Source organism: Ambystoma mexicanum, chromosome 2p, assembly GCF_040938575.1.
Source record: "Ambystoma mexicanum isolate Mex_15411 chromosome 2p, UKY_AmexF1_1, whole genome shotgun sequence".
Taxonomy (NCBI): Eukaryota; Metazoa; Chordata; class Amphibia; order Caudata; family Ambystomatidae; genus Ambystoma; species Ambystoma mexicanum.
The window spans coordinates 822,573,922-822,598,740 of NC_090923.1; the positions used below are offsets into that span (position 1 = coordinate 822,573,922).

A 24,819-nucleotide genomic window follows, 5' to 3' on the forward strand; every position below is an offset into this window, starting at 1 on the left:
TGCATCTGTGTGAGAGCGGGACACCTCTCTCTCCCTTGTTCAATCTTAGGCCCTCTATCAGTGCTCCAATTAAGTCGGACCCATCACCCTCCCCTGTTTCCCCTTTGGCCCTCTATCGGGATGGGCACATCCCAGGCCTAAAAAACCCCTCCCATTCAGATGCCTCTCATTTCCCTGTCCTCTACTCCGGTCCGGCCTAAAATTCTAACTTCTTCCCACTGCTCAGTTGTGTGTCCACTTCGTGGTTCATGGGTGTTGTACAATCGTTTCCATCCCGTTCAGAGCTGAAGAGTCAGGTTTTTTTAGACATTTTGTAAATTTTAGATTGTCATTCACAGTTTGCATTTCTCTGGAGAGGGAGTTCCAAAGTTTTACGGCTAAGGAAGAGAATGCTGATACACCAAGATGTGTCCTCGTGTATGGTTTAGGTTCTAAGTGGATGTCGTCAGTGGATCTGCGTGTTCTAGTCAGCTTGTAGAAAGTGATATTCTTTTGTATGAATTCCGCTCCTTTCATTTCCTGGTCTGTCACAGAATGCTGCAAATCCTGATGTCTGTTCTCTTCCTCAGGTGTGCGGCTGGACCGAGTCCGCGGAGGCAGGCAGAAGTACAGGAGGCCAATGGACCTGGACAGCTCTGGAGCGTGTTCGTATCTAAGCTCCCACCACGCCATGCCCATTAAGAAATCAAGTAAGTGATGTCACAGAGCAGGACTGGAAAGAGAGGCAACATCAAACATTGTCGGGATTTTTGTGTTGGCTGAGTGGCTAAAGAAGATATGCCCTCAACGTAGGGCACGTTCTTGTGTGGCATGCAGACATATGACACACAATTACGTCTTCATTTGTGAACTCAAGTATTTTGTATTAGTATTTTTAATGTTTTATATAGTGCCTTAATCCAAGGCACTTTACAGTTAACAACAAGTATCACATAAAACATGGAACAGTAGAAGCAAAACAGTAAACATGAATCAAGCCATAAAGTCGGCATTTAGAACAATTTGCAAGTAAGAAGGGAGAGGAGAAGAGGGGGTAGGGAAGGATCGAGAGGGAGAGAGCAATGAGTGAAGTGAGCAACAAAAGAGAAGAGATCATAGGAGAGACGGGGACAGATAAAGATAAGGAGAACAGAGAAAGGATAATAGAAGGAGGGAGGGGATAGTGAGAGGGGGAAGGTATCAGGGAGGGGAGTGAAGAAGAAGTTCTTTCAATGAGGAGCGGGAAGAGGAATCGGTGGCGGAGTAGCGGATAGAGAGAGGTAGGGAGTTCCAGTGTAAGAGGCAGACCACATCCATGTCATATTTCATCAACAGGGAGACAAGTGAGAGGGCACTAAACTAGTTACATAAACAACAGAGTGATATGTGTCAACCATAAATCACAGGCATTCTGTATACGAATCGACCCTCTCTTTCTGTGCTCATCAGTGGGGGCTGGTGAATTTTGCAGTAGGGGGCAATAAATATGAATCCTGACTAGTGCAGCGAGAGAGCCATGGTGTTCCCCATGGTGTTCTCTTCCCCGAGAACATGTTTACATTAATAGGTTGAAATTGTACATTTTACAGCACCATGTTTAAGAAACAAACTGGGTAACTAGCCATACAATTTAAAATCTGCCGTCTAGGGGAAAGTATTATGTTGTGCTGTATGGACACACAGGAGTCTAGGTAAGTCAAACAGCGTTACTCTATTTCCAGGATACGTAGATACAGCAGCCGCAGATCCTCCAGCCTCTCCTTCTTCTCCTTTCTCTCCTTTCAAATCATCATCACACCTTCTCATTCTACGTTCTTTCTTCCCTTCTGATTCTGCGTTCTAAAGCTGATTTAATATTCTACGTATATATAACCGAAAGCATGAAAAAATCCAGTAGATGCCTGTCATCAACATTAAAAAGAGCATTTTACAACACACTTTTATGATGCCTGTGCTCACACTATATGGGAACATTCTGATTGGAAAACACACGTCAAGATGCCTGTTCTGTTGCTGTTCTTGCAACTATATGCCTGTTCTTGCAACTATATTTGTGAGCACTGCCACTGTAAATAGAAAATATTCATAATGTCTGTGCCCACAATATAAGCCAGCATTGCCACTGAAAAGCGCATGTATGTTGTCAGTTCCACAATATAGGCTAACATTTACTCGTTAAAACACATGATCATGCCGGTGCACACACTATGTATGCCAGCAGTTCCACTTCTAAAACACCTCCATGATACCTGTGCCCATAATATATTGCCTCTGTAAAATACAATTTGGTATGCATGTGTCCACAACATATGATAGCACTGTCACTGTTTAGCATATGCTCGCAATGCCTGTCCCTACATTGCATATGTATACATTGCCACTGTAAATCACACTAATGCTGGCTGTAAACTTAATATATTGCTCCTTTTACTACTGTAAAAACAAATGTTCATGTGTTTGTGCTTTGCTCAATATATGCCAGTGTTACCGGTGTAAGAACACACACATGCTGGGTTAGCCCAAGTTATGCCAATTGTGTCACTATAAAACAATGTTAGTATGGCTGTGTGCAAAATAATATGCCTGTATACCACTGTATACAATGGAGGCTTTGCCCAGTACATGCTAATGTTGTCACGACAAGAGCAACCTCATGCTGACTAGCCCAAATGTGCATGCTCTACCACAATAAAACATTTTCATGCTCACTGTGCCCAAAATAAACCAGTTTTGCCACAGCAACATGTTTGTGTAGGGTGTGCTCAAAATGCCAGTTTTAGCACTGTAAAAATGTTAATGCTGACTGTGCAAATATATGGCACTATTGTCCTGCAAACAAAAAAGTGTTCATAGTATGTGACAGGCCCTTTATGCTCCACCAAACACACACACAGACACACACACTGTGTTGGTAGGGGAGAGCAGCCTGCAACACACCAGGGAAATGGCACACTTGCACACTCATTCTTTAAAGATCCACTCTTTCCAAATCCCATGCACGCACACTCACACACAGGTACACACACAAAGATACACTCACACACTCTTATTCACACACACACACACACACACTCTCTCTCTCTCTCTCTCTCTCTCTCTCTTTTTCTCTCTCTCGCTCTCTCTCTCTCTCTCTCTCACACACACACACACATCCAGACAATCACGGACACAAACATACAATTTTATTTTGTTTTCAATATTTACCTTGGCTTGAATCAGAGTGGGGATGATGTCTTCCTTCTGTCTTTACTAGTGGCTCATACTTCCTTTTATAGGCAGCAGTGCCATGAGCATCCCTTCACCCCTGTATGCTCTGGAATCAAGCCAGGATGGGGTCAGCATTGTGGCATCACCACTGGCTTTACCCAGGCAGGGAGAAGTTGGGGTGGAGAGGCCTTCGTTATGTTCAATAGGTAGGATTTTCCAGTGCTCATTGAGCATAATGAAGGCTGTGAGGTCATGTCACTCACTCTTGAGTTTCCCTTCCATCAGGTACAGCAACATGCGTATGTTGGGGCCCGACTAGTCTAGCAGCCTCAGAGCCCGTCCATGCAAAATCCTCTGTAGAGCATTCCCATCCTTTGCATTCACAAAGAAACTAAACATGTTTAGCTTCTTTACATACTGCGCAGACTACATTGGCATTAGGAGTGAGTGAAAGGCATATGTTTCAAAATGCAAATTCTTACTGCAGAGTCAGATTGCAGATCCATAGGGTCCTTAAATTTGGAGAGGTAGCACCCAGTCACCCCCTATCGACCTGCCATACCAGGTGAACATTGACCAGATATATCCAAATTTAAAATGTGCAATTACTATCTGGACCAAGGCGGAATAAGGAGGGTCAGGGTGTGGATGAAGGGGAAAGAGTCTGGTGGCATAGGTGCTACCACCATGTGGGACCTGTCCACTTCATATTACAAAAAAAGTTCCCTATGGACCCCTCCAACATTTGCACCCTTCCCTTCTACCTTCACTGCTGTCTTTCCTTTTTTAGAGCAGTTCACTGATAATGTGTAACAACATTCTCCCTTGCACCCCTTCTGTTTTCCCTGATGTCAGATGAAGTGGGTACTGTCCAGTTGCAGTGGTCTGCAACTTGTGGATGTCCAGATGTTTTGGACTACACCTCCCATGATCCCTCGGCTTTGACTAGGCTTGTGTGTGCAGCGGGGAGTTGCAGTCTAAAACATCTGGAAAGCTAAAGGGTTCAGACCTCTGGTACAGTAGGAAGATGTAGCTTGGGTGTAGAGCATCCATGACTGGGTCCCTCCCATCAGAGCTCTCTGCTGTGCTCCAAATTACCGTGGACTCTGCAGGGGGGAAATGCCGGGGCATGAGAAACACAATTGACACCTTCTCTTTTGGATGCCATATCAGCCAGTTTTATTCTTTACATCACACAACATAACCAAAAAATTGCAACTTGAAAATCACACCCCACAATAACAATAAATCTGCAAACACTGACAGGTGCACCAGGTGGACCACGCCCTCCGTCCATCAGGGCGGTGCATGGTGGGGAGGCCCTATCACGTCCCCACCATGCCCTAATCTGTATTGGGGGGCAATCCCAGGAGGTCGACCCTACATGACCCAACTTGCCTGCTGACACTGCCGCCACACCCTCTCTCCTGCCGGGACCCCCAGCAGCTGTCCATGAATTCCACAGGGGGGCATACTGCACCCTCTCCTTCCCGTAATCCCAGCTCTGGAGTCCCCCCGAAGGGGATTCTAATGTCCCTGTGGTCCTCCCTGCCTGCCACAGGGGTGCAGATCCAAGTCTCTGGTCCTCTTAATAGTCAATTTTCTATGATCCGTCGTTGCCCGTTGCATCCGGCAAGCCGGGCCACCCATCTCTCTATTCATTTTCGGTGCTGCAATGTTCAAAGGGTGCAAAGGCACTGATAGCCCCTAGTTCAACCTTGGTATAATTTGTGACCAAGCAAGTAGTGCACTCGGGCAAGGGCAAACATGCCCAAGCCAATCAAACAGTGACAACAGGTCCATGATCAGCACCCTTCTCCCCAGCTGTACCAGATCATTGCCAGGCCAGATCACTAGGTTCAGATTGGGCAGCTCTCTCCTTTTTCTTCTCTCTTCGAACACCCAGCACACTTGGTGTACCTGCTAGCCCTCAGCACCAATCCTGTGTATCTCAAACCTAGTTGCGTCAGGATACAAATCTGGCCGCTCTGACACTCTCCGCTCCATTCTCCTTACGAACGAGTGCCCCACGACCCACACTACTGGTTTTGCCATCCACCCTACGGAGGTAGACACAAGAGAGTATGTTAGACATGTCAGCAATATAACAGCCGGTGAAGACCCTCGCCTTCCCTGAGACCAACCCCACTGCCTGCCTTTTCCTCTGCCTTCCCTCACCTGACCCATTTGAACATTCCCAGTGAGGCCTAACGTACCCTTTTTATGCCCTAGACTTCAAGCGCCCAATTTCCTTAATTTCACTTTCCTTGCACCCAAATCTGGCTGCGGTGGTGGCTGTCCCAATCAGAAAGGAATGAGGGGTGAACCCCATCCCCCCAAGCCCCACTCCCTCCAGGGCTTTCTCGAAAATGTTCCTGAATTGAAATCTAGAGAGGCACAATCGATCCCTATGCCTGAACAAAGTGCCCCATTCTCCTCTACTAAAGGCCAGGGAGATCTCCGCTTTGTCCTGCCTCCTTAGTGAGACCCTAACTCCCTTTCTCTTCTAGTCTGTCTTGGATTTTCCCAGCCAGAGATGTATCTGGTCATACCCATCCCTTGAAATGTCCTCTCAGGCCAATCCGCCTGCTATATCCATTCAGGATGCACCCACCAGTTCCCTGTATGCTCAGGAAAAGGCAGTAGCAAAGGCTGTCCTGAACGAATATACTTCCCATGCATCCCAGCAAATTTCTCCCAGTTGCCCCAGGACTGCAGCGAGTTCCTTGGGATCGAGTGGTCGTCTGCTCTCCCCCCTATCAGAGCCTTTTTTTACTGAAAAATCTGTGGAAGAGGGTGCTCTTCCTTTTAACCCCACAAAAAACCCAATGGAGGCCATTGTTGTTCTGCCCGACCCTACTGATACCCCCCAACGCTCGCACATGACCCAGGAGTTGCCTTATGCTTTCCCCGTGGAATACGTCCACCAAGCCCTGTCTGTGACATAATCCCTTTGTTCCTTGAAACATTTCAGATATGTGTTTTATGTTTTTTGTTATACTTATCCCTCAATCAGAAGAGTCAACTCTGGGTACCAAGCCCCATAGTTTTTTGGGGAACAGAGTCATCGCCGGAGCTGCTGTGGGCAGACACCACCGTGATTTAAAACGGGACAAGGCGTCCACCACATTATTGTAAATGCCCGGCATGTGTTTTGCCTGAAAGCGCACATTCATTCTTAAGCATGACAATACCACTCTTTTCAGCAATCCGGGGGCATGCAGCCTTTCGGCTGTTAATGGAGCACACCATGGATATGCTGTCTGACCAGAACATCACATCTCTGCCCTTCAGCTCTGCGGCCCAAATCTCTACTGCCACTATTATCGGGAAAAGTTTCAAAAACGTAATGTTCCTGGTCAGGCCACTGCCCATTCTGCTGTCTGGCCACCGCTGTCCGCGCCATCTATTCTCCAGAAATACCCCAAATCCTATGCTACCTGCAGCATCAGTGTAACGGCCCAGTTGTTTGCTGTTCTTTGCCTCAGCTGGCCACCCGAACCCCTATTGAATTTGGCAAGAAAGGTCTCCCAGATCACCAGGTCATCTTTGAGCTCCCTGGAAAGCCTTGTGTGATGGTGCAACTTTGTCAACCCTGACATGGCCCCTGCAATCGCCCTGGAGAATGACCTGCCCATTGAAATAATCTGCAGGGCCAAATTCAGCTGACCCACCAAGCTCTAAAGCTGACCAAAGGTCACCTTCTTTGCCCGCAAGCAAGTTGCCACCGCCTCCCTGATATCCCTGGCCTTGTTCTCGGGCAAGCAGCACACCCTCTTCTCTTTTTCTTTTTTGGTGCCCAAAAAAACCCAATATCGCGGGCCCTTCTGTTTTTTCCTCTGCGACTGGTACTCCCAATTCACCTCTCACTCTCTGAAATGCTTGCAGAGACTTCGTGCACTGATCTGACTCCGCTGGGCCCATCAATAATAAAGCACTTGGACTCCGTTGCATTCCTCCTACGTTGCCTGCTCCAGAAATGTGCTGAAAGCCTCGAAGTACGAACACGATATTGAACACCCATTGGCATGCACTTGTAAAAGTAGAATCCCCCCCCCCTCCTACTTGGAAACCCAGTAAATGGTATTAATCCGGGTGCATCAGAAATAATCGCAATGCCGATTTGATATCAGATTTTTCCAGCAAGGCCCCTCTCCTCAGTTGCTGTAATACCGCCAGTGCCCCATCAAGGAACGCATACCTGACGGAGCACAGCTCCTCATTAATGGCATTTTTCACTGATGCACCCTTAGGAAACTTTACATTGTGAATCAGTCTGAATATCCCAGGATCTGTTTTGGGGGTGATCCCCAGTGATGAGCATACACACTTCGGCAGGGGCGGGGGTGAGAAGGGCCCCGCCATCCTGCCCAGTTTCCGCTCTTTGTCCACCCTGTCTAGTACAAATCCTGGTTGGCTTTTTTGTGCCCCCCGTCGCTTAGGATGGGTGAAGTTGTAGATTCCTGCACCGGAATCTTGAAACCTTATGAGAAACCCTCTACTAGTAGTTGTGTCTCTTTATGCCAAGGGTACCCATTTGTCCAGGTACCAGCGAGGGTAATCCCACCGATGGCCTTCCCACCGCCAAGCCGTTACTTATGCTCTTTGCTTTGCTTTGCACACTTGACCTCCCTGTGCCCAAGCATCCCACAAAATGAACAGATGTGCTTACATTTGCACACTGGTCTTGCACACATTGTTTGATTAAAGGCCCAAAAGGCTTCCTTCTATCCCTTGATACTGTGCTGCTCCAAAAGTGCTGCGTCTGTCTCCCCGTTCAAAGCTGTTGCTGGACGTAGTGCCAGCCACTGTGCAGCTTGCCCACAAGTCCATCGCTCTGGATCCCCAGTCCATTTGCACACTCCCTGCCTTGGCGCTCCTGAACCTTTCATCATATACTAACCAAGCTCCAAAAGCACAGTCATGGTACATGGACAACACCAAGTGATGCTGTGCCCACAACTGGTGTAACTCAGGGGATTCTTCTAGCAGTATTGCAGAAAATATAGCAAAACTAGTGGCCCAATCTATTGCAGTCTTTTCAACAAAGAATTTCCTATCCTTCGCTTCTGCCTTTGAGTCCTTGCACTCTTCAACTCTCCTGTAATCCAATACTAAGTGGCCGATATCGGTTCCGCCATCTCCCTCAATGATGAGGCTGTTGGCTGGTGATACTATGTACAGTGCTCCTGCATAGACGATTGATGGATCGGGACACCCGCCTTGCTGCCCCCTGGATTACATCGTGCGTGGCCTGGGAATGTTCCAATTGCTCTTGCACTATTGCGTGCATTTCGACCTGACGTTGCTCCATCCGTTCCAGCTGATCTCAGATGGCCAGCCACATGGGGCCCGGCACTGGCTGTGGGGATTGTCATGGTCCCAGACCCACATTGTGGGATGCACGGCGAGGTTGCTCTGCCTGGTCACCAGAGGGGGAGTCATGACAAGAGGGAGGGTGATGAATACATGGGCGATAGTCTTCGCAGGGTGGAGGAATCTGGCAAAAAATGTCTTGCGGGTGAGTGAGGTTGACTGGAGGTGGGTGTGGAAGACTGTGACTGCACGTCTGCACTGGGTGCCGTGGGCTGATCACATGGAAAGCTGTCATCCCCACTTGGGCTGGTGTGTGTCTCGCCAGTGGCCCCAGCAGTGGTTGCGGGTGCCCCTGTGGCAGGTGGAGCTGACTCACAATTGTCCTGAGTAGACCTTGTAGTTGTGTCCTTTGTGCCAGTGTCCATGGAGTTGGATGGCACTGTTGCCTGAGGCTGTTTCTTGGGTGATGCGCTCCCATTGCTTGACCTATCATTCCCTCTGGACCCTGTGGCACCTGCTGGTGCTGGTTTCGTAGCGGTACCAGCACCTTGTGATGGTTCCTGGGTGTCTTGTGTGCCTGTTGGGAGACATGAAAATGTGTGCGTAAATACATTGATAGTAATGTGCCTGGTGAGACAACATGTACTGTCACTTGTACTATGTGGTCACGGTGTGTTAGGCCTCCAGGGGGACATGCCTCGTGTGACTGGCAGTATGGAAGTTTTCTGCATTGATTGTGGGTGAGCATGTGGTTGGTGTGGGGGACCTGGCTTGCTTATGGCATCCAGTGCTGTGCGTCAATGACCTACAGGGTCACGTGTGCCCATGTACGTCAGGGCGGTTGTTGCTTGGCTTTCCTGTAGTGCCGTTGGCTGATGGGTGACCTTTTAGGTTTTTTGGTATCCTTAATTTGAGAGATTTCACTTTAGCTAATCCAATTGTATGCCTTAAAGGTTAGTTGGTGCCCATGCCTCACTTTCTGTAACCTGTATGGGCTCCACTTCACCAGTCACTGAGGTTCTCATTATGGAAAGAATGGAAATGAACAACCAGAAAGTACTAGTGTGCCACCACCAGTTGGCAGGTATTGATATATCATGGCAATACACTCTTCCTATAACAGGCTGTCCTTGGGGAATTTGGTAGACAATCTCCACTGGGGGTACCTCTGCTCATTTCCATCAAGCAGAGTGGACCACTTTTGCATCTGGTGTGTCGCTGGCAAATAGTTCACGCCCCCTAACTTGTGGTACTGTAAACATCTATATATATAAAATGCTTAGGCATGTTTCCGTACTCAGCTGATGCAATTTATCAGTGTTAGGTTTTCCAAATGGCAAAGTGCACCCACTTTAACAGCAGCTATCATGTCAATTTACGGATGCAAGTTATCAGTGTTAGGTTGCCCTCTGCTGTCCAAATGGCAAAGTGCATCCACTTCAACAACAGCTAGCATTTCAACAAACAGGATGAGCACAATTCTATGCTGTCACCTTCACCTTCCACTATCGCAAACATTTGGAAGTTACTACTTTCCACCCCCACTTCTCTTCAGACAGGGCACGACAGTTCCAGTGTCAATGAACAGTTAATTACTAGTTCAATGTTTCAGTCTCTAAAGAGCTAAATGCTGTAAGACAAATGTCCTCATGAGCTAAAACTGAAAGTAGGTGCTGTAATTATGCTACTATGCAATCTTATGCCATCACTGGGATTCTGCAATGGAACAAGGTTGACAATTACACATCTACAAAGACACATCATAGAGACCTGTGTGATTGATGGAACTTAGATACTGTTCTTATACGGTGCATACCTCTGATTCCATCTGATATGTTTAGCCTTTTCAAAGACCATTAGTAAGTTACATGGACCTACGCCCCCTTCCTGGAAGCGATTGGTGGTAATTCCGATATTTAAGAAGGGGGACAGAAGTGACCCTATGAATTACCAACCGATATTGACCGTGAAGAAATGCTAGAACGGTGTATGTTACACAGGGAACAGCTAGTTCTATTAAATAATCCACTGCTTCAGTGGGAATGCCTTGCAATGAAAGACAAGCAAAAGGTTGGTCGTACTGCAGCCAATGTTCAGTGGACTGCCACCTGGAATCCCTGAAACCTGGCCCTGGGATTTTGAGGGCTCCTGTGGGCCGTTGTCCAATCACAGGGCCAAAGGCCAGCTAACCGGCTGACAGGGATGGAGATGCCATAGATCCCTATTCTACCCAGTGGTGTCATTTCCAGATGCAGCTTCTACTTGAAACCACCCGACCGCATCAAGGCCACAATGGCCAGATGATTTGCTTGGACAAGCAGACAGAGACCTCTTTGTATAATACCTTCTGCCTGGCTTTATTATCTCGTGGAAAAAACAGCCTGTTGTTCTGACATTGGGGGCATGTTCCTGAAATGTACCCTTTGTAAATGTGCTGCAGCCTCTTGTAAGTAGCGGGTTTCTCCAGTGCACAATGTATATTCTGCAAAGAGAAATGTAGAACTCCATAACTTTTAGAAGCTAGTATGCATACATCATAGGTTTTGCATCCTTTTACATTTTCTCAAAATGTTGAAATATTCTATTAAATTCCTTGCCGACTGTGACTACAAATAATGTCAGCAAAGCTTTTAAATGATCACTGTGAGTGAGGACTGATGGGTTAACATTTCTAAGCACTCCCCGTTTTCTAGCAAACTGTGGTCCAAGAAATTAACAGGGTTTCCCATAAATACAAAAAACTTGGACAAGTGGCTTATTGTGGCCTCAGTGCACACAATCAGCTTCTTAGACACTATTAGCCATGCGTGTGCCAATTGACTTTCAAAGTTTTCACCGTCTACATTACCTTTCATTGTATTAGTCAGCCATAAAAAGGGGGCTTCAGTTAAAAGCAAAACACCAGGCACCGGGGTTGACAGATGATGGTTGAAATTGACTTGATTTATGTATCGTCTTGTTTTGTAATAATTACATTGGAAGCCATTAGTGCCTAACAATGTGACTATGACCTCACAGCAGGGGAATGTGCTGTTTGCTCTGCCACCTCTGGTCATCGATGGTATGGACAGGGAGGGAGTATAACAATATGAAGGGGTGGGGGAGACTGGCAGGTTCCCAGGTAGTTCGTTTTGCGGCCCAGGATGCCAAGCCTCTATTCGCTACCTATACTATTGGTCCATAGGGATAAAACATGGGAGGTGGGAAATGGCCTGGAGAGGGCCTTACACAACATACAATTGTAGATGAGCGTCCGTCAAGCGCAAGGTTGATTACACTTTGGAATTGGTAACATAAGCAACTCGAGCATTTATCCTAAACTATGTAGAAAAACACAACATTGGGCCTCACTACAAGTTTGGTGGTATATCAATGTAAATCCGCGGAGATACCGCCGAATGGATTTACCATTACCACCACTTTGTCCGGTGGAATTATTGCCAGATTACGAGTGGTGATAGGTGGTGTTAGATCCCAGTATTGGAGTCCATAGGACTCCATGGGGACTTCTGCAGAATTACCACCAGCGGTAATTCTGCCAGAAGGTAATCAGCCAATTTGGCCTTTTATTGGCCCTAAATTGAAGGAATTACCTCCCGCATTCTGCTGGAGGTTTTTCCTTCACCTTATCTCCAAACCCATAGTTCGCTGTTGTGGTAATGCAGAGGTATTGCAGTGGTAACTGAGTTTCCACTGCATTACTACCATTTTGGCCACACCGCCAAACTCGCAATGAGGCCCATTATCTTTTCCACAAATGATAGACTAGATTATAAACAAATGAAAAGATGTGCACGGAAAACCCAAGTGATGTTTCAGGAATTTTGTCAATGCCAATCGCTCAACTAGAAGCTCTTCTACAGATTTGATTGAAGCAATAGAACCTGAGTAGGAGGGCATTACCAGTGTGGTAATGCCCCTGTGGCAATAGTTACAAGCCTGAGCAAAGCAACGGTTTTAACATAGCCCCTGCGGCATTATCAGACCGGTAATAGCCCCCTCTGAGGACTATATTGCTATTAGTACCCTGGCACGTCATACTGGGGTGCTAAAAGCATTTTTTTCTCGTGCTGAGAAACAGTTGAAACAGTTTCTTGACTCGAGTACAAAAACAGCAAAATAAATGGCCACCAAGGATCAGGCAGAAGGTAGTCCCTTCCTCCTTTCCATGGGGACCATTGAAATGAATGTGGAAAAAAATAAACAAACAAAATGGCAACTATGGAAAGGGGAGAAGGGACTGAATGTAGTCCCTTCTCCCCTTTCCATGGCGGATAATTGAGTGCCAGAGATGTGCCGGGGTCAGTCCTGTTCCCAGCACCAGCGAGGGACAACGCAGCAGAAGGTAAGTGGGGAGGGTGGGGAGAAGGGGGCGTGTGGAGCGCACTTACCCAATTCCCGGCGAGGGAAGATGGTGGCCTCATGCTCCTCGTTGGCTGGGAGGTCGCCACACACCCCTCGCCGGGTACTAATAATGAATAAGTCTTAGATGGCACATAAACTGGATGAAGTACAGCAAGAAAATGAAGTGAGACTGACCTAAGCATTCTAGGAGCATTATATAGACAACTGATGTAAAAAGAAAATGCCCAGTAATCCATGAACAGCTTTAGGGGGTCACTCCAATGAAAATAAGAGAGATCAAATAATGTTTACTCAGAAGAGGTTTACAGGGGGACAAAGGCATATTTAAGAAGACGGACAGAAAGACTTAATGAAACCCCAGTGATAGATAAGAGTGATTATTCATCAACTAATTATAAAGAGAATGACTGGGCTCGAGTGTCATAGATATTGCAGGGCAATATCAAGAGGTGTCAATTACCTTGTGCGCAAAAAAAGTGAAACTAAGATAGAGAATTAAAGAATGAAAAATACGTTGGTCAAAGGAGGTGGAGCCTAGTAAAAATTGAATATCAATTATAAAGTTTTTACAATTGCAAATGTATACCATTGAAGCCATAATTAAGAATTGATGTTGATTAAGGAGGGACACATGACCACTGGGAGTGTCTTTAACATCCCACCGGACCATGTGCTTGAGATAAGTGGTCAGGCCCAGGTAGAGGAGAGAGGAGATATAATGACTCCATTATTATTTCAATTAGAAATGGGGTTGTCTAAAGTATTGAGAGTGATGTACCCAGTGGCGACAGTTGGCACACGCAATTTGGTGCTACACAAAACCTAGTCTAAGATGTCCCTTCTTCCTTACCAGCCCTAAGAAAAGTGGACACTCTGGTTCCTCATTGGCATATAGCTACCCCTGTCCATGCCATAGGCTGTCCGTGCAAAACAATAACTGTTGGAATGGAGACTTGACCACTTTAGACCAAAAAGACATTACATTCAGTGAAAGTCTTTCCTCGGAAATCACAGGTTTCCTCACGATCAAAGTGCGAAACGTTGTAAACAAAAATGTTTATGACGAGTCTGAAAGCCTATGGGAGGGGACCTGAGATTGCTTTCTCTTTACATAGAAAAGGGAAAAACCTGGAGGTGCTGCACCGTTTTAAAAAGAATTGAAAAACATGTAAGTCTCCTCTAATTTTCAAAAGCCATCTCCTGAGGATTAGAGGCACCTCAATATGTTTAAATGCACTATCAGCAGTGTTCCATCCAAGAAGGCAGAGCCAAGCCTACTTATCACAAAGCAGAAGGATTGGGAGTGTGGTAACAAGGAATGCAAGGTCCTAGATTAGAAATTGGCACAATTAAGAAACAGCAATTTAATATATAGAAAAAGAGATATGGGCGCCCCTCTGTGAGAACTAACACGGCCTAATGGCCTGTTCTATGGGAAGGTACTCACTCGAGAGTACGCAGCCACATTTTAGCTCACTGTACCTTCAAAAAGGAGGAATATTCATTTGCATATCAGTCTTTGTTCCACCCACTTGAGCAGTCCAGCACCGAAATGCTAGGCAATCCTCCTTTGAACAAGAGTGCCAACAGCAACTCCAGACATGTGTTTCGGCCTAGTCGGGCCCCATCAGTGAGGTGGAGCTGTGACCTTCTGAGCATAGTGAGCAAGGGGTCCACATCTGGAGCAGTCCAGCACCGAAATGCTAGGCAATCCTCCTTTGAACAAGAGTGCCAACAGCAACTCCAGACATGTGTTTCGGCCTAGTCGGGCCCCATCAGTGAGGTGGAGCTGTGACCTTCTGAGCATAGTGAGCAAGGGGTCCACATCTGGATAACCCTAGGTAACTTAGGGTAACCAACCCAAAGTTCCTTAAACATAGAAAAAGAGGTACGGATGCCCCTCTGCGAGAATGAACACGGCCTGATGACCTGTTCTATGGGAAGGTACCCACTCGCCACATTTTAGCTCACTGTACCTTTTCCAATTTAATATAAAGGCTGCATTCTGAGTCAGCGGATACCATACATAACAAGGACATCAACAATTATGTCCCAAATTACATTCACAACTGTTTTGCAGACCACAGACATAGCTGTAGATGGCCATTGTTGTTACTGGAGCCAGTAAATTAATTGAATTATACATTATTTTTAAAATAGTACACTGAGCAGCCACAGAAAGGTATACTACCCACAGTCAATCACATTGCGTGCATTGCAGGCTGAATCCCACAATCCAAACCCGCTTTCCGAGCAAGTTAAGAACTTCGAGTGCCCACCCTGCCATCTTGCCCACACCTCCCCTTCGGTCTCCACTCCCCACTCCACTTACCTCATTCCTTTGGCAGCCCTGGCCGCAATGGAAACGAAAGAGGGACTCCATGGAGCCCTGCCTTCCATTTATATGGTGGCCATGTTAGGTAAGTATTCGATCAAATGAATGGAACGCTGCTAGCGTACATCCTGTTTATTCAAACAAAATGATTGCTATCAGCACCCCAGATAAAAAACCTGGTGTGCTAATAGCAATAACACCCTCGGCAGCAGGCCAGATTGGGTGGTAACGTCCCCGGGGCACATGGTTAAGACCCTCGCTTTGCTTGGACCTATAACTTGGGCTCTGGGCAATTACCACCCAAACCCACCCGCCTGCTAGGGCAAACCTGTGTCTTATGCAGGCTTAACCACATTTAATCAATGGCATGGTTCAGTGGCTGTTGTTTGAAATTAGGGCAAAACAGCACCATAAAAAACAAACCATATGGCATTTTGGACATATTTCATATGGGTAGCATAGCTACATACAACAGACCTCAAAAGCTTCGTCGAAAGGTTCTGCACATGTCCTGGTGCACTTTATGAACACATCCCTAGGTCTACTACCCCCAGGTGTGTTGTATATTGTTTATTACACCTGAGATGCTACAACATGCACATTACTTTGTTTTTCTTAACAGCCCTATGCATGTTTTTCACTGCACTCAACAGCCCTTCACATGAACAGAGCAAAAGCAGGTCAGAAAACATTGTAAAACTATCTTTGGTCTCCATTCCAACAAACGTGTTTTACATTGTACATCGCCATGGATATAACTTACAAAAAGAACAGCCTCTTTTTTCCTGCTAATGTGATACTGCACAGTGGTGTGAAGCACTGTACCACCTCTGGAAACAATGCTTCTACAATAATCTTCCCTTTGATGTTAGTGTAGTCTGTCTGCCAGAGGAGGCTGGTGGATTCTTTAATTGGAGGCATAAAAGCATTTCTATGAACATGTGTTTGAGTGGGTTAAAGTTGTGTCTTTTACAGCACACTTTCTGTGAAACGTCGAGTAAAAAGCCCCACCGTTTACATTCGGTTGTGTAGGCTAACACATGAAAATATACACTAGATGCCAGGTCACCAATAGTGCACAAGAGCATTTTAACATGCATTTTCACTATGTCTTTTGTTTCTATATTTGCCGCCAGGATACCAGCAAATGTAGGAACCGTTTCTGGCACTCGGTCCGGCGCCATTGCCGCCGGATTCTGAATGCTGGTTTAAATCCCCATTCATGGAGTCCAATGCCGGTGCTGGTAATGAGGGCTTTTTCTGTCGGTAGGGCAGCAAAACTGTGGTCAGCCAGTCCGGTAAAGTGCTGGTTTCCATGAATTCCCCGCACTTTTGTACCAGACCGGCCTGCCTAGAATGAGGCTCAATGGGTCCAATGGGGCTAAGTCCAACTATGCCGGTATCCTGATGGTAGAGCCGCCAACCAGCAAAAGTTGTTACCATTTCCGGCACACGGTCCGGCAGCATTGCAGTCTTCTGTCACCTCTAGTGATCAGAGTCCTGGCTACTGGTGTTTTATTTCTGTAGGCCTTGTTCAGCCAGGTGGTCACCCCAAAGATGCCCTTGGGATTCTTAGGGAGAAGTGTTTTCTTGTTATGTGGAGCACCTGGCCTTAATCTCTGTGACAGAGATATTTGGAGTAGACTGTACTCTCAATAAAGACAAGTGAATCCTTCAAACAGTGTACAAGATGAATCGGCAAAGGGGAAGGTTCCCCCTCCCTTAGATAGGCAGGACGCCACAGTAGATTGGTCTGAAATAGGCCTGTTGTTAAGTGTTGAACCCTGCCTACTGTAACAAGTTTCCTTTGCATTCTGGTGTCACATCCTTAGGGCTTTGTTTGCAGGACGTCGGGGGAGAGGGGACATTTAGGAGCCCTATCAAAATCGAAGATAGGGAGTCCCTACTGCGGACTGAAGTTCTCTCCTAGGCTTCTCTCACTCTGCCCCTTCCTCTCTATGCATGCATCAAAAGGACTTCAGTAGTCAGCATCCTGGTGTAAGGTGGCCATTGTTTTGACAGGGCTTTCTTGAAAGCATTAGTTCACAGAGGGTCACCCAGGGAGTGTTCCTGTTCCCTGGAGGAGGTGATACGCCCCTTCTTAGGAGCATAAAATACAAGCTTCATGCGTGGGTCCCAGAATAGTTGCTGGGGATGCACCCACACCAGACATCTGGATACACACCAGGCCCTGTCATGAATGAGACTCTGTCCAAAGTGACAAATCCCAGGAGTTTGTCCCTTTTCCCCAAAAGGGAGACACTCTCTTTGGGACTAGGGCATTGAGTCTGCTGTGGTTAGCAAGTGGGGTCCCATTTGGGGTGACCTCCCTTTAAGGGACAAGGAATCCCCAAATAAGGGTTTACTCAATCTCCCTTTATTTCAGAGCCCCAGGTGTCTGTTGGTTATATGGGGATTGAACAGGGCAGTAATGTACAGGGCCCTTTAAAACTGGTTGACTTGGTTTCGGGCATGGACTTATTGACGCCCTTATAAGAAGAACGCAACCAATGCATCCTTCTGTCTCATTTCAGGGAAGAACATAAGGGTCACAGGGCCATGGCACAAGTGGAGAGAATCAGCCGGAGAGCAAGAGAGACCGGCCTTCAGATCCACACAAAAAAGGGAGTGTCTCCCTCATAGGAGGAGCCTGGAGGAAGAACTACACAGACGGCATTGTCGGCATAGCGCGAAGGAAGCCAGCAGAATGCTGCCAATTTCACAATGGCAGAGAACATGAGGAGCCTGGAGCTGCCAAGGAAGAAAGAAGCAAATCCATGTCAGAAGCGGCATGCAGGAGTCATGCCTACCCAAAGAACCGTCAGTCTAGGACGGGAGGAATCGACATGAGAGACACGACCGTGCAGACCAGAGTGAAGTCAGAAGAGTGGATCCGCTCTGGCCAGAGAGACCACTTCCTCTAACGAGCACCGCCACAAAAAGTTAGGTACGTGGCCTTGAATAAGAAGCAGGTGGAGGGCGGTGACACCACAAAGAGCCCATGCGGGGCTGAGAATCCATAGACCCCACGAGGGAGTGTGAGAACTGACAGTTAAAGTAGGGCTGGGAAAGCCCATAACCCATGTCGGGCTGAGAATCAGAAGAGCCCACGAGGGGATGAGAAAACTGAGCAACATGGTAGGGCTGAGAAAGCTCATAGCCTACTCCGGGCTAAGAATCTGAATATCCCACTATGTGGAAAGCCCATAACCTGCGCCGGGCTGAGAATCCAAATACCTCACGACGGGTAAGAGAACAATTAATTACAGCAGGGCTAAGAAGCCAGATGGGCTGCGAATACAGATACCCCATGATGGGGGTGAGAAAACCTATAACCAAAACCAGGCTGCAGAGCTTCATAGCCCACACGGGGCTAAAATCTAAATACCTCATGAGGTGGGGGGAGAAAACCGATCAACAAAGAGAGGATGAAGAGATAGGGAGTCCAGAGTGGGACAAGACACAAAGTACACCACAAATGGATGCGAAATCCCACAACCCAACGGCAGGGTGAGCAAGGGAATTACCCAAATCGCTACAAGGCAATAATTAGTGGAAACTGCAGTGAGAGACATTTTCAGTTTTGTAAATAATGACCAACCAACATCAGGCGAGCCTGTTGTCTCCAACTAGGAGAGCACAACCCAGGAGACAGGATAGACCTGGAACTGTTTGAACTGCCTAACAATGCCTTTTTGCTGAGAGACATGTTGAACTATAATAGTAGGCTTAGAGCTGGAGAAGTCATTGAGCACCCTTTTGGTGGGGGGGGGGTCAGAAAACCAGCCACTACTTAACCTAAGGGGGAAATAATCCTATCCTTAGATAAGGTTTATGATATCCTTTTATTCGTAGTGGTAGCACAGATGTTAGGGTAGCATAGGTTTGGACAGAGGACAGAGTTGTTTGTAGGCCTCTTGATGAGCACCTATTTATTATTTTTCTGAATAGGAAACTCATCGTTGAAGTAGGTTTAGAATAGGCATTCCTTTTTTTCTTTTAATAAAGGTGTTGTGGCACAAAACATGCCTTCTTGTCTGACTCCCTTTGTCGGACTTACCACACCAAACTGACAATACAAAAATGATATCTAATGCTTGTGTATGTATAATTGTGTAAACTCAGGAACCACGATGTCACAACCAGACATGGCTTATATTTCGTTTTTATCAACGGGCACTAGTCTGCTGGGGTGGACAATTAAGGTATTTTGAACAAGAGATGCCTGTAGTTAAAAAGTCACCTCTATGTGTTAGAAATGGAGGTTGCAGCACCTTTGCCCTGGAATGTTCATGTGACATTTGAACCTGTCCTGCTGCACTGCAAGGAAGCTGTCGGGGATTTCAGTAGACTGTCAAAGCAAGGCACTTGTTTGCATAGGCTGTTTGGCATGGCGTATTATGAAAGTGGGGTCAGAATAACATCACACTTTCAGAAACAGAATTGCCTACGTCTTTTTATAATTAAAAACAAAAAAGCTCAGGGTATCCCACCCTCGCCAGTTGGCATTCTGTCGCAGTATTTGCTTTTGTTATTTCACATGCAGATTTGTGTTTTGGGGCTACTTTTTTTTAAGCATTTGAAGAACTTTTTCACCTGCTCCTGGAGTGTAGCCATGACAGGAAGACATGTTATTAACACTCAGACTTTTATAACGATTAAACGGTTGTTTTACTTATGATGTTGAGCCTGGCCAATTTGTACGCAAACTCAACACACCCTCTCACTTCACCCAGAACAAGTAGTGTTGATTATGTGAATGACTGTAGATCTGAGCTGGATTGAAGCGCGTCGGTGTATCTAGTGAATGGATTCACTGATATTACCAAAGTGTACTTATGAGATGATATGATTGGTTATTTATAACGCGCTTAAGAACCAGAGGTCAAGCGCGGACCCGGGGATCGAACCTGTGTTGCTCTGTGTCGTCTTACTTCCAAGGCGAGCACGTTGCCCCTGAGCTATCCTCCCGAGAAAAATGTCTGTCTTTTCAATAGCACCATCATGTTGTCTCTTGGCCAGTTGGAAGCTTTTTAAGACCATGACCTTCCTCTTTGCTTCTGCTTTCTCTCCTCCTTTCCCCTGCTGAACTCCTGGCTGCAACTGAAACTGCATTGGTCACCTGGCTACCCTCTATCCTCGGGTCCAGGTCCCCTCCCCTCCCCGCAAGTTGCACACCAGCACTGCCGTCTGCACTCGGAGGTTGTTCTCTGTATCCCTACAGCCCCCTACCTGCACCTGACTCCTGATTTCTGCACTTACCCCAGCACTTGCCACCGCCCGGCTGCATTTCATATCATATCTGGGGGAAAGCAGGATGATCTACAGCAGGAGTAGAATGATGATAGCTCATTCTGCAACTCGTTATCCCAGCTAGGAGATGGGTGTCCCGATGAATGTGTCAGCAACCAAACGAGGGCAGCGCTGAAAACATATATCTAGCACATTGCCAATGATGGTATGTCTTGTGTATCCTGATTTATATATCAGAGGTAGCTTGAGAAATTATTGTTCAGGCATGTTTTAGAGTTATTCACCACTGCCAGACCACGATTGTTCTTTGTTAAACCAGAGTACTTACGGTGGCCTATTTATTACGCATACATATTCCGTAATATGGTGTTTTACTAGATGGTAAAAATTGCATATGTGTTTATGTTTTTTATTAAAAATATGTTAATATATTTGTAAAATGAGGTGGGATAATGAAATGTTTTGACATAAGACAATGTAAAATAAAATATGTCATTTGAAAAAATTTACATTTAAGTCCCACTTTCAAATGAAAAGCATTTAACCTAAAACAGGGGTCTGCAACCTTTGGCTTTCTAGATATACTGGACTGCATATCCCATCACCATTGTCAATGATGAGGGATCTTGGGAGTCATAGGGCCTCATTACGAGAATGGAGGTAACCATGCCGCTTTTTGTGGCATGGCTACCCCAATTCCGGGTACCTGGTCCGGGTTCCCTGAGTGGGGAAATACCAGGCCATTCCGACCTTGGAGGGCCTGGTATTTCCCCATTCAGGTAACCTGGACCCGGTACATCCCCATTCCCATTTCAGCCCCCATAGGGCTCAATGGGAATGGGGAGCATGCTAAAAACGGGCCCGTTAATGACGGGCCCGTTGTTAGCATCCTGGTCCACTCGCGGGACCCGCTAAGGACGACTGGTAAAACCAGGCATCCTTAGCGGGTCCCGCGATTGGACCTCGTAATGGTGCGGTAGGGGATTAACGGTGCCGGCAGCTCTACTGGCGCTGTTAATCCCCTAACGCACTCCTCGTAATGAGGCCCATAGTCTAAAACATCTGGGCTAGGTTACTTAGGGTGCATTGTTAGGTAGGCATACAATCAGAGAAAACCCCTATTGAAATAAACATTTAGCGGAATAAAGGTAGATGCAGTAATCGTAATGGTTGGCCTATGCTTCAATCAAGCCCTTTTGGACATTTTTAAGTCGAGAAAAAGTCAAAACAAGTTCATAAATGGAAGACATGATGCCAATCACTTCCCTCGATCACTCTGTATTTAACATGTATATTCCATTTGCAGAGCAGCAGAAGTGATCTTGCATATGGTTGTGGTATTTGATGTCTCCCCATTACTTCCCTCCACTCCATTAGGCCTGATTGGAACATTTACCAATGCAATTGATAAATTGGGCCTGACTAAAGAGCTTGTCATTATTGCATATGGTAATCACGGCAAACTCATTCACCGTTACCACATGCAGTAATTACCATGTGCCCGGATAGGTGTGTATAATTCCAAGTCCTGTGGACCTTCCTGTTATTCCCCCATTGGAGTCCCATAGGACCTCCACACAAAAGCAGGTAGATGAGTTTCGGCAACGAATCTCAGAATTTGTCCAAAATTCCGGATGCTTACTGCTACTGCCAAACTCTTATATACAGCAACAGAGAGTCAGAGACACAGATCCTAACAAAGCACTGTCCAAAGAAATGCCTATACAGAAGGGACAGAGGAGAGTCAGAGACAGAAAGATCCCAACAGAGCACTGTCGCAAGACATGTCCCTGCAGCAAGGAAAGAGCAGCAGAGAGGCAGAGACATAATTCAGCAAGTAGGGGCACACCAACGTTTCTCTAACTGTGCTAACAGTTCAATGTTTAATATAAATCTGACTTTGCTGCGTGCACCCGGGTAGTGGGTGGTGACACCCTTATAGCACCACATAAGTTCAGAAAGAGCAAAAGTGTCCTGTGTCTACCGCGCTTACTATATTTGAGGTTGAATACACCAAATATGTAAAATGTTATACATCCAGAAAAAGTTCCCAATAAACAAATGTATTATGTAATCATACCCAGGTTCAGGCCAGGCCCTATGTGGGCCTGCTTGCTTATACTTTATTTGTATGCTAATTATGTTAATCACTGCCGCCATTCTTCAGGGCTCAACAAAGGGAAATTAGGCTGGCTGTGGCAAGAGGAGGGATTGGCCCTCCTCTTCTGAGATGACAGGTGTAATCCTGGCTGTCCCAACTAAATATGACAGGACAGACGGAGCCTGTAGGCTGTGTCCGCCCAGAGTACACGTGTCTGTTTATGTCATGCAGTGAGCATAGGAAAATTTGTGCGGATTAGCCCCACGCATTTTCCGGAGGTTGATCTACCCTCATTCAATTTCATATAAAATGTCAAAAAAGCTCAGGTGAGCGCGCACCCGCCGTGTGGATGGTTGAATTCCTCACAGTTGCACCTGGGTTGTAGCGCCTAGTAAAGAGCAGAGTCTAGACACACTCCCTATAACTCAGGAAGTGAGTCAGCTCATAATACAAAGCCCAGGCACAGTCCATTTCTTAGACCAGGGGTTTGCAATATTTGGCTCTCTATAGTTTTTGGGCTACAACTCCCATCAGCACTAGCCATCTTAGTCAATTGAGAGGGATCATGGGAGTCATAGTCCAAAACATATAGAAAGCCACAGGTTGCAGACCCCTGCATTAGACAGCAAAGGATCTCAGCAGGGAACAGTCGACAGGCACTCTCATTGGGACTCACAGTCAGAGTGAGACAGTCTCTCAAAATAGAATGCAGTCTAGAAACAGCCTCATGTAGAAAGGAGAAGGGGTGTCCCAAGGGACACTTCCAACCCCAGAGAGCAGCTGCGAGGAGCTCCTTATGGTTGGTAAGAGTGAGGAAAATGAAAAGGAAGGACAGAATGTTGACGCTTTGTGTTGTGCTTATTCTGCAGTAAACAAGGTGGTGTCCCATCTGCTGCTGGTGGAACCCGGGACCGTCTATGCAACCCCCGACCCTAGCATCCTGGAGAGCGACATGCAGACGCTGACCACGGTGTGCGAGCTCATCAACCGCGAGCTGCTCCTCATCATCGGCTGGGCTAAGCACATTCCAGGTAGGAACCATGGACAGAAATAACAACGGTAGCAAGCAGCTGGTGAGCAGAAGCCATTTTAAGGATGATTGAGGTCAAAGGTAAAATGGCGTAGGAGGTGTGGCATGAATTTAAGCCACGAGATGGCGCTGCTTGAAAAGTTAACATTGGTAACAGGTCTGATACAGAAGATGTTATGATGTAATAGGCAACTATGCATCAAAAAATGATAGAGTGGCAACAGTGATTTTAATACTGCTGACTAAGCCCCTCCAGCCACACTTCCGGACCCCCTGCCCACAGGAACGCCATCTTTTCCAGAAAGATCTCACACTCAACTTCTGACCGTCAGTGCATTCAAAATAAGTGCTTCCCTAGTCAAGCTACCTTACCCGTTGCGCTTACACATGACTGCGCATGCTCACTGCCCCCACGCCATTACGGAGTATTCTCTCTCTGGTTCCGTCAAAGGTTCTCACGCAAACGTTATGGGGTGGATGCTGTGTTACAGGGTCCTAGGCCATATGCACATGCATCCAAAGATGCATGCGACTCCGACGTTGAGTAAGCATGGATGCATGCACGGTGCATGTACAATTTCCAACTTCCCCTTGTTAAGCTCTTCTACACAATTATCAGATCATTCATAGTGTGCAACTCTTCTTAGCAACGCCCTGAGCCATTCAGTGTGTAGTAGAAGAATGTTTTATGAACTTGGTGTAATATCTCCTTTTTAATATTCTTCCAATAAAACTAGATAAATCTTTCTAAAAAAAGGAATCTGGACACATGTGACTAGAAAAAGGTTGGCACAGTGTACCCTTGGGCTCCCAGTTGAGAGGTGCTATGACTCTCTTTTGCAGTATTCTGAAGATTAACACACGCGCTCTGCCCACTTCAGGGTGGTGATGACCGGAAGGGGCGTGTCTGAAGATTTCTTGGAATTAAGAAGAGCCATCCACGGATGTTTTCACTCCATCCCCTTCAATGCAAGCAAGGGGCGAAGTGCGCATGTGCACAGCTCTCAGCAGCTAGAGGGCTCATCTGCACCCTCTGACCTTTCTGGCTTGGTCAAAGCCTTCCTGCCCCCCTAGTATTCACCCAGGCAGACACTGCTAGGCTCTCATGGACACACTAGCTCTTCGTATGTAGGTCCTGCAGCACACACTAAGTTGAAAAGTGTAGTTAAGAACATCAATTCTTCTTTAAGAGGCTGTTTTCGACTGTGTTACAGGGATGCATTTACATGACAC

General features: G+C 46.5%; 1 protein-coding gene across 3 annotated transcripts in view; it reads left to right on the forward strand.

Moving 5' to 3' along the window:
- Positions 1 to 24,819, forward strand: part of LOC138566830 (estrogen-related receptor gamma-like) — a 331,859-nt gene that overhangs the window by 204,304 nt on the left and 102,736 nt on the right. For all 3 annotated transcript variants that reach the window (XM_069644522.1, XM_069644521.1, XM_069644520.1), the window contains exons 4-5: positions 570 to 689; positions 23,426 to 23,587. In XM_069644522.1, the coding sequence (XP_069500623.1) occupies positions 570 to 689; positions 23,426 to 23,587 (282 nt within the window). The remainder of the gene's footprint in view (positions 1 to 569; positions 690 to 23,425; positions 23,588 to 24,819) is intronic.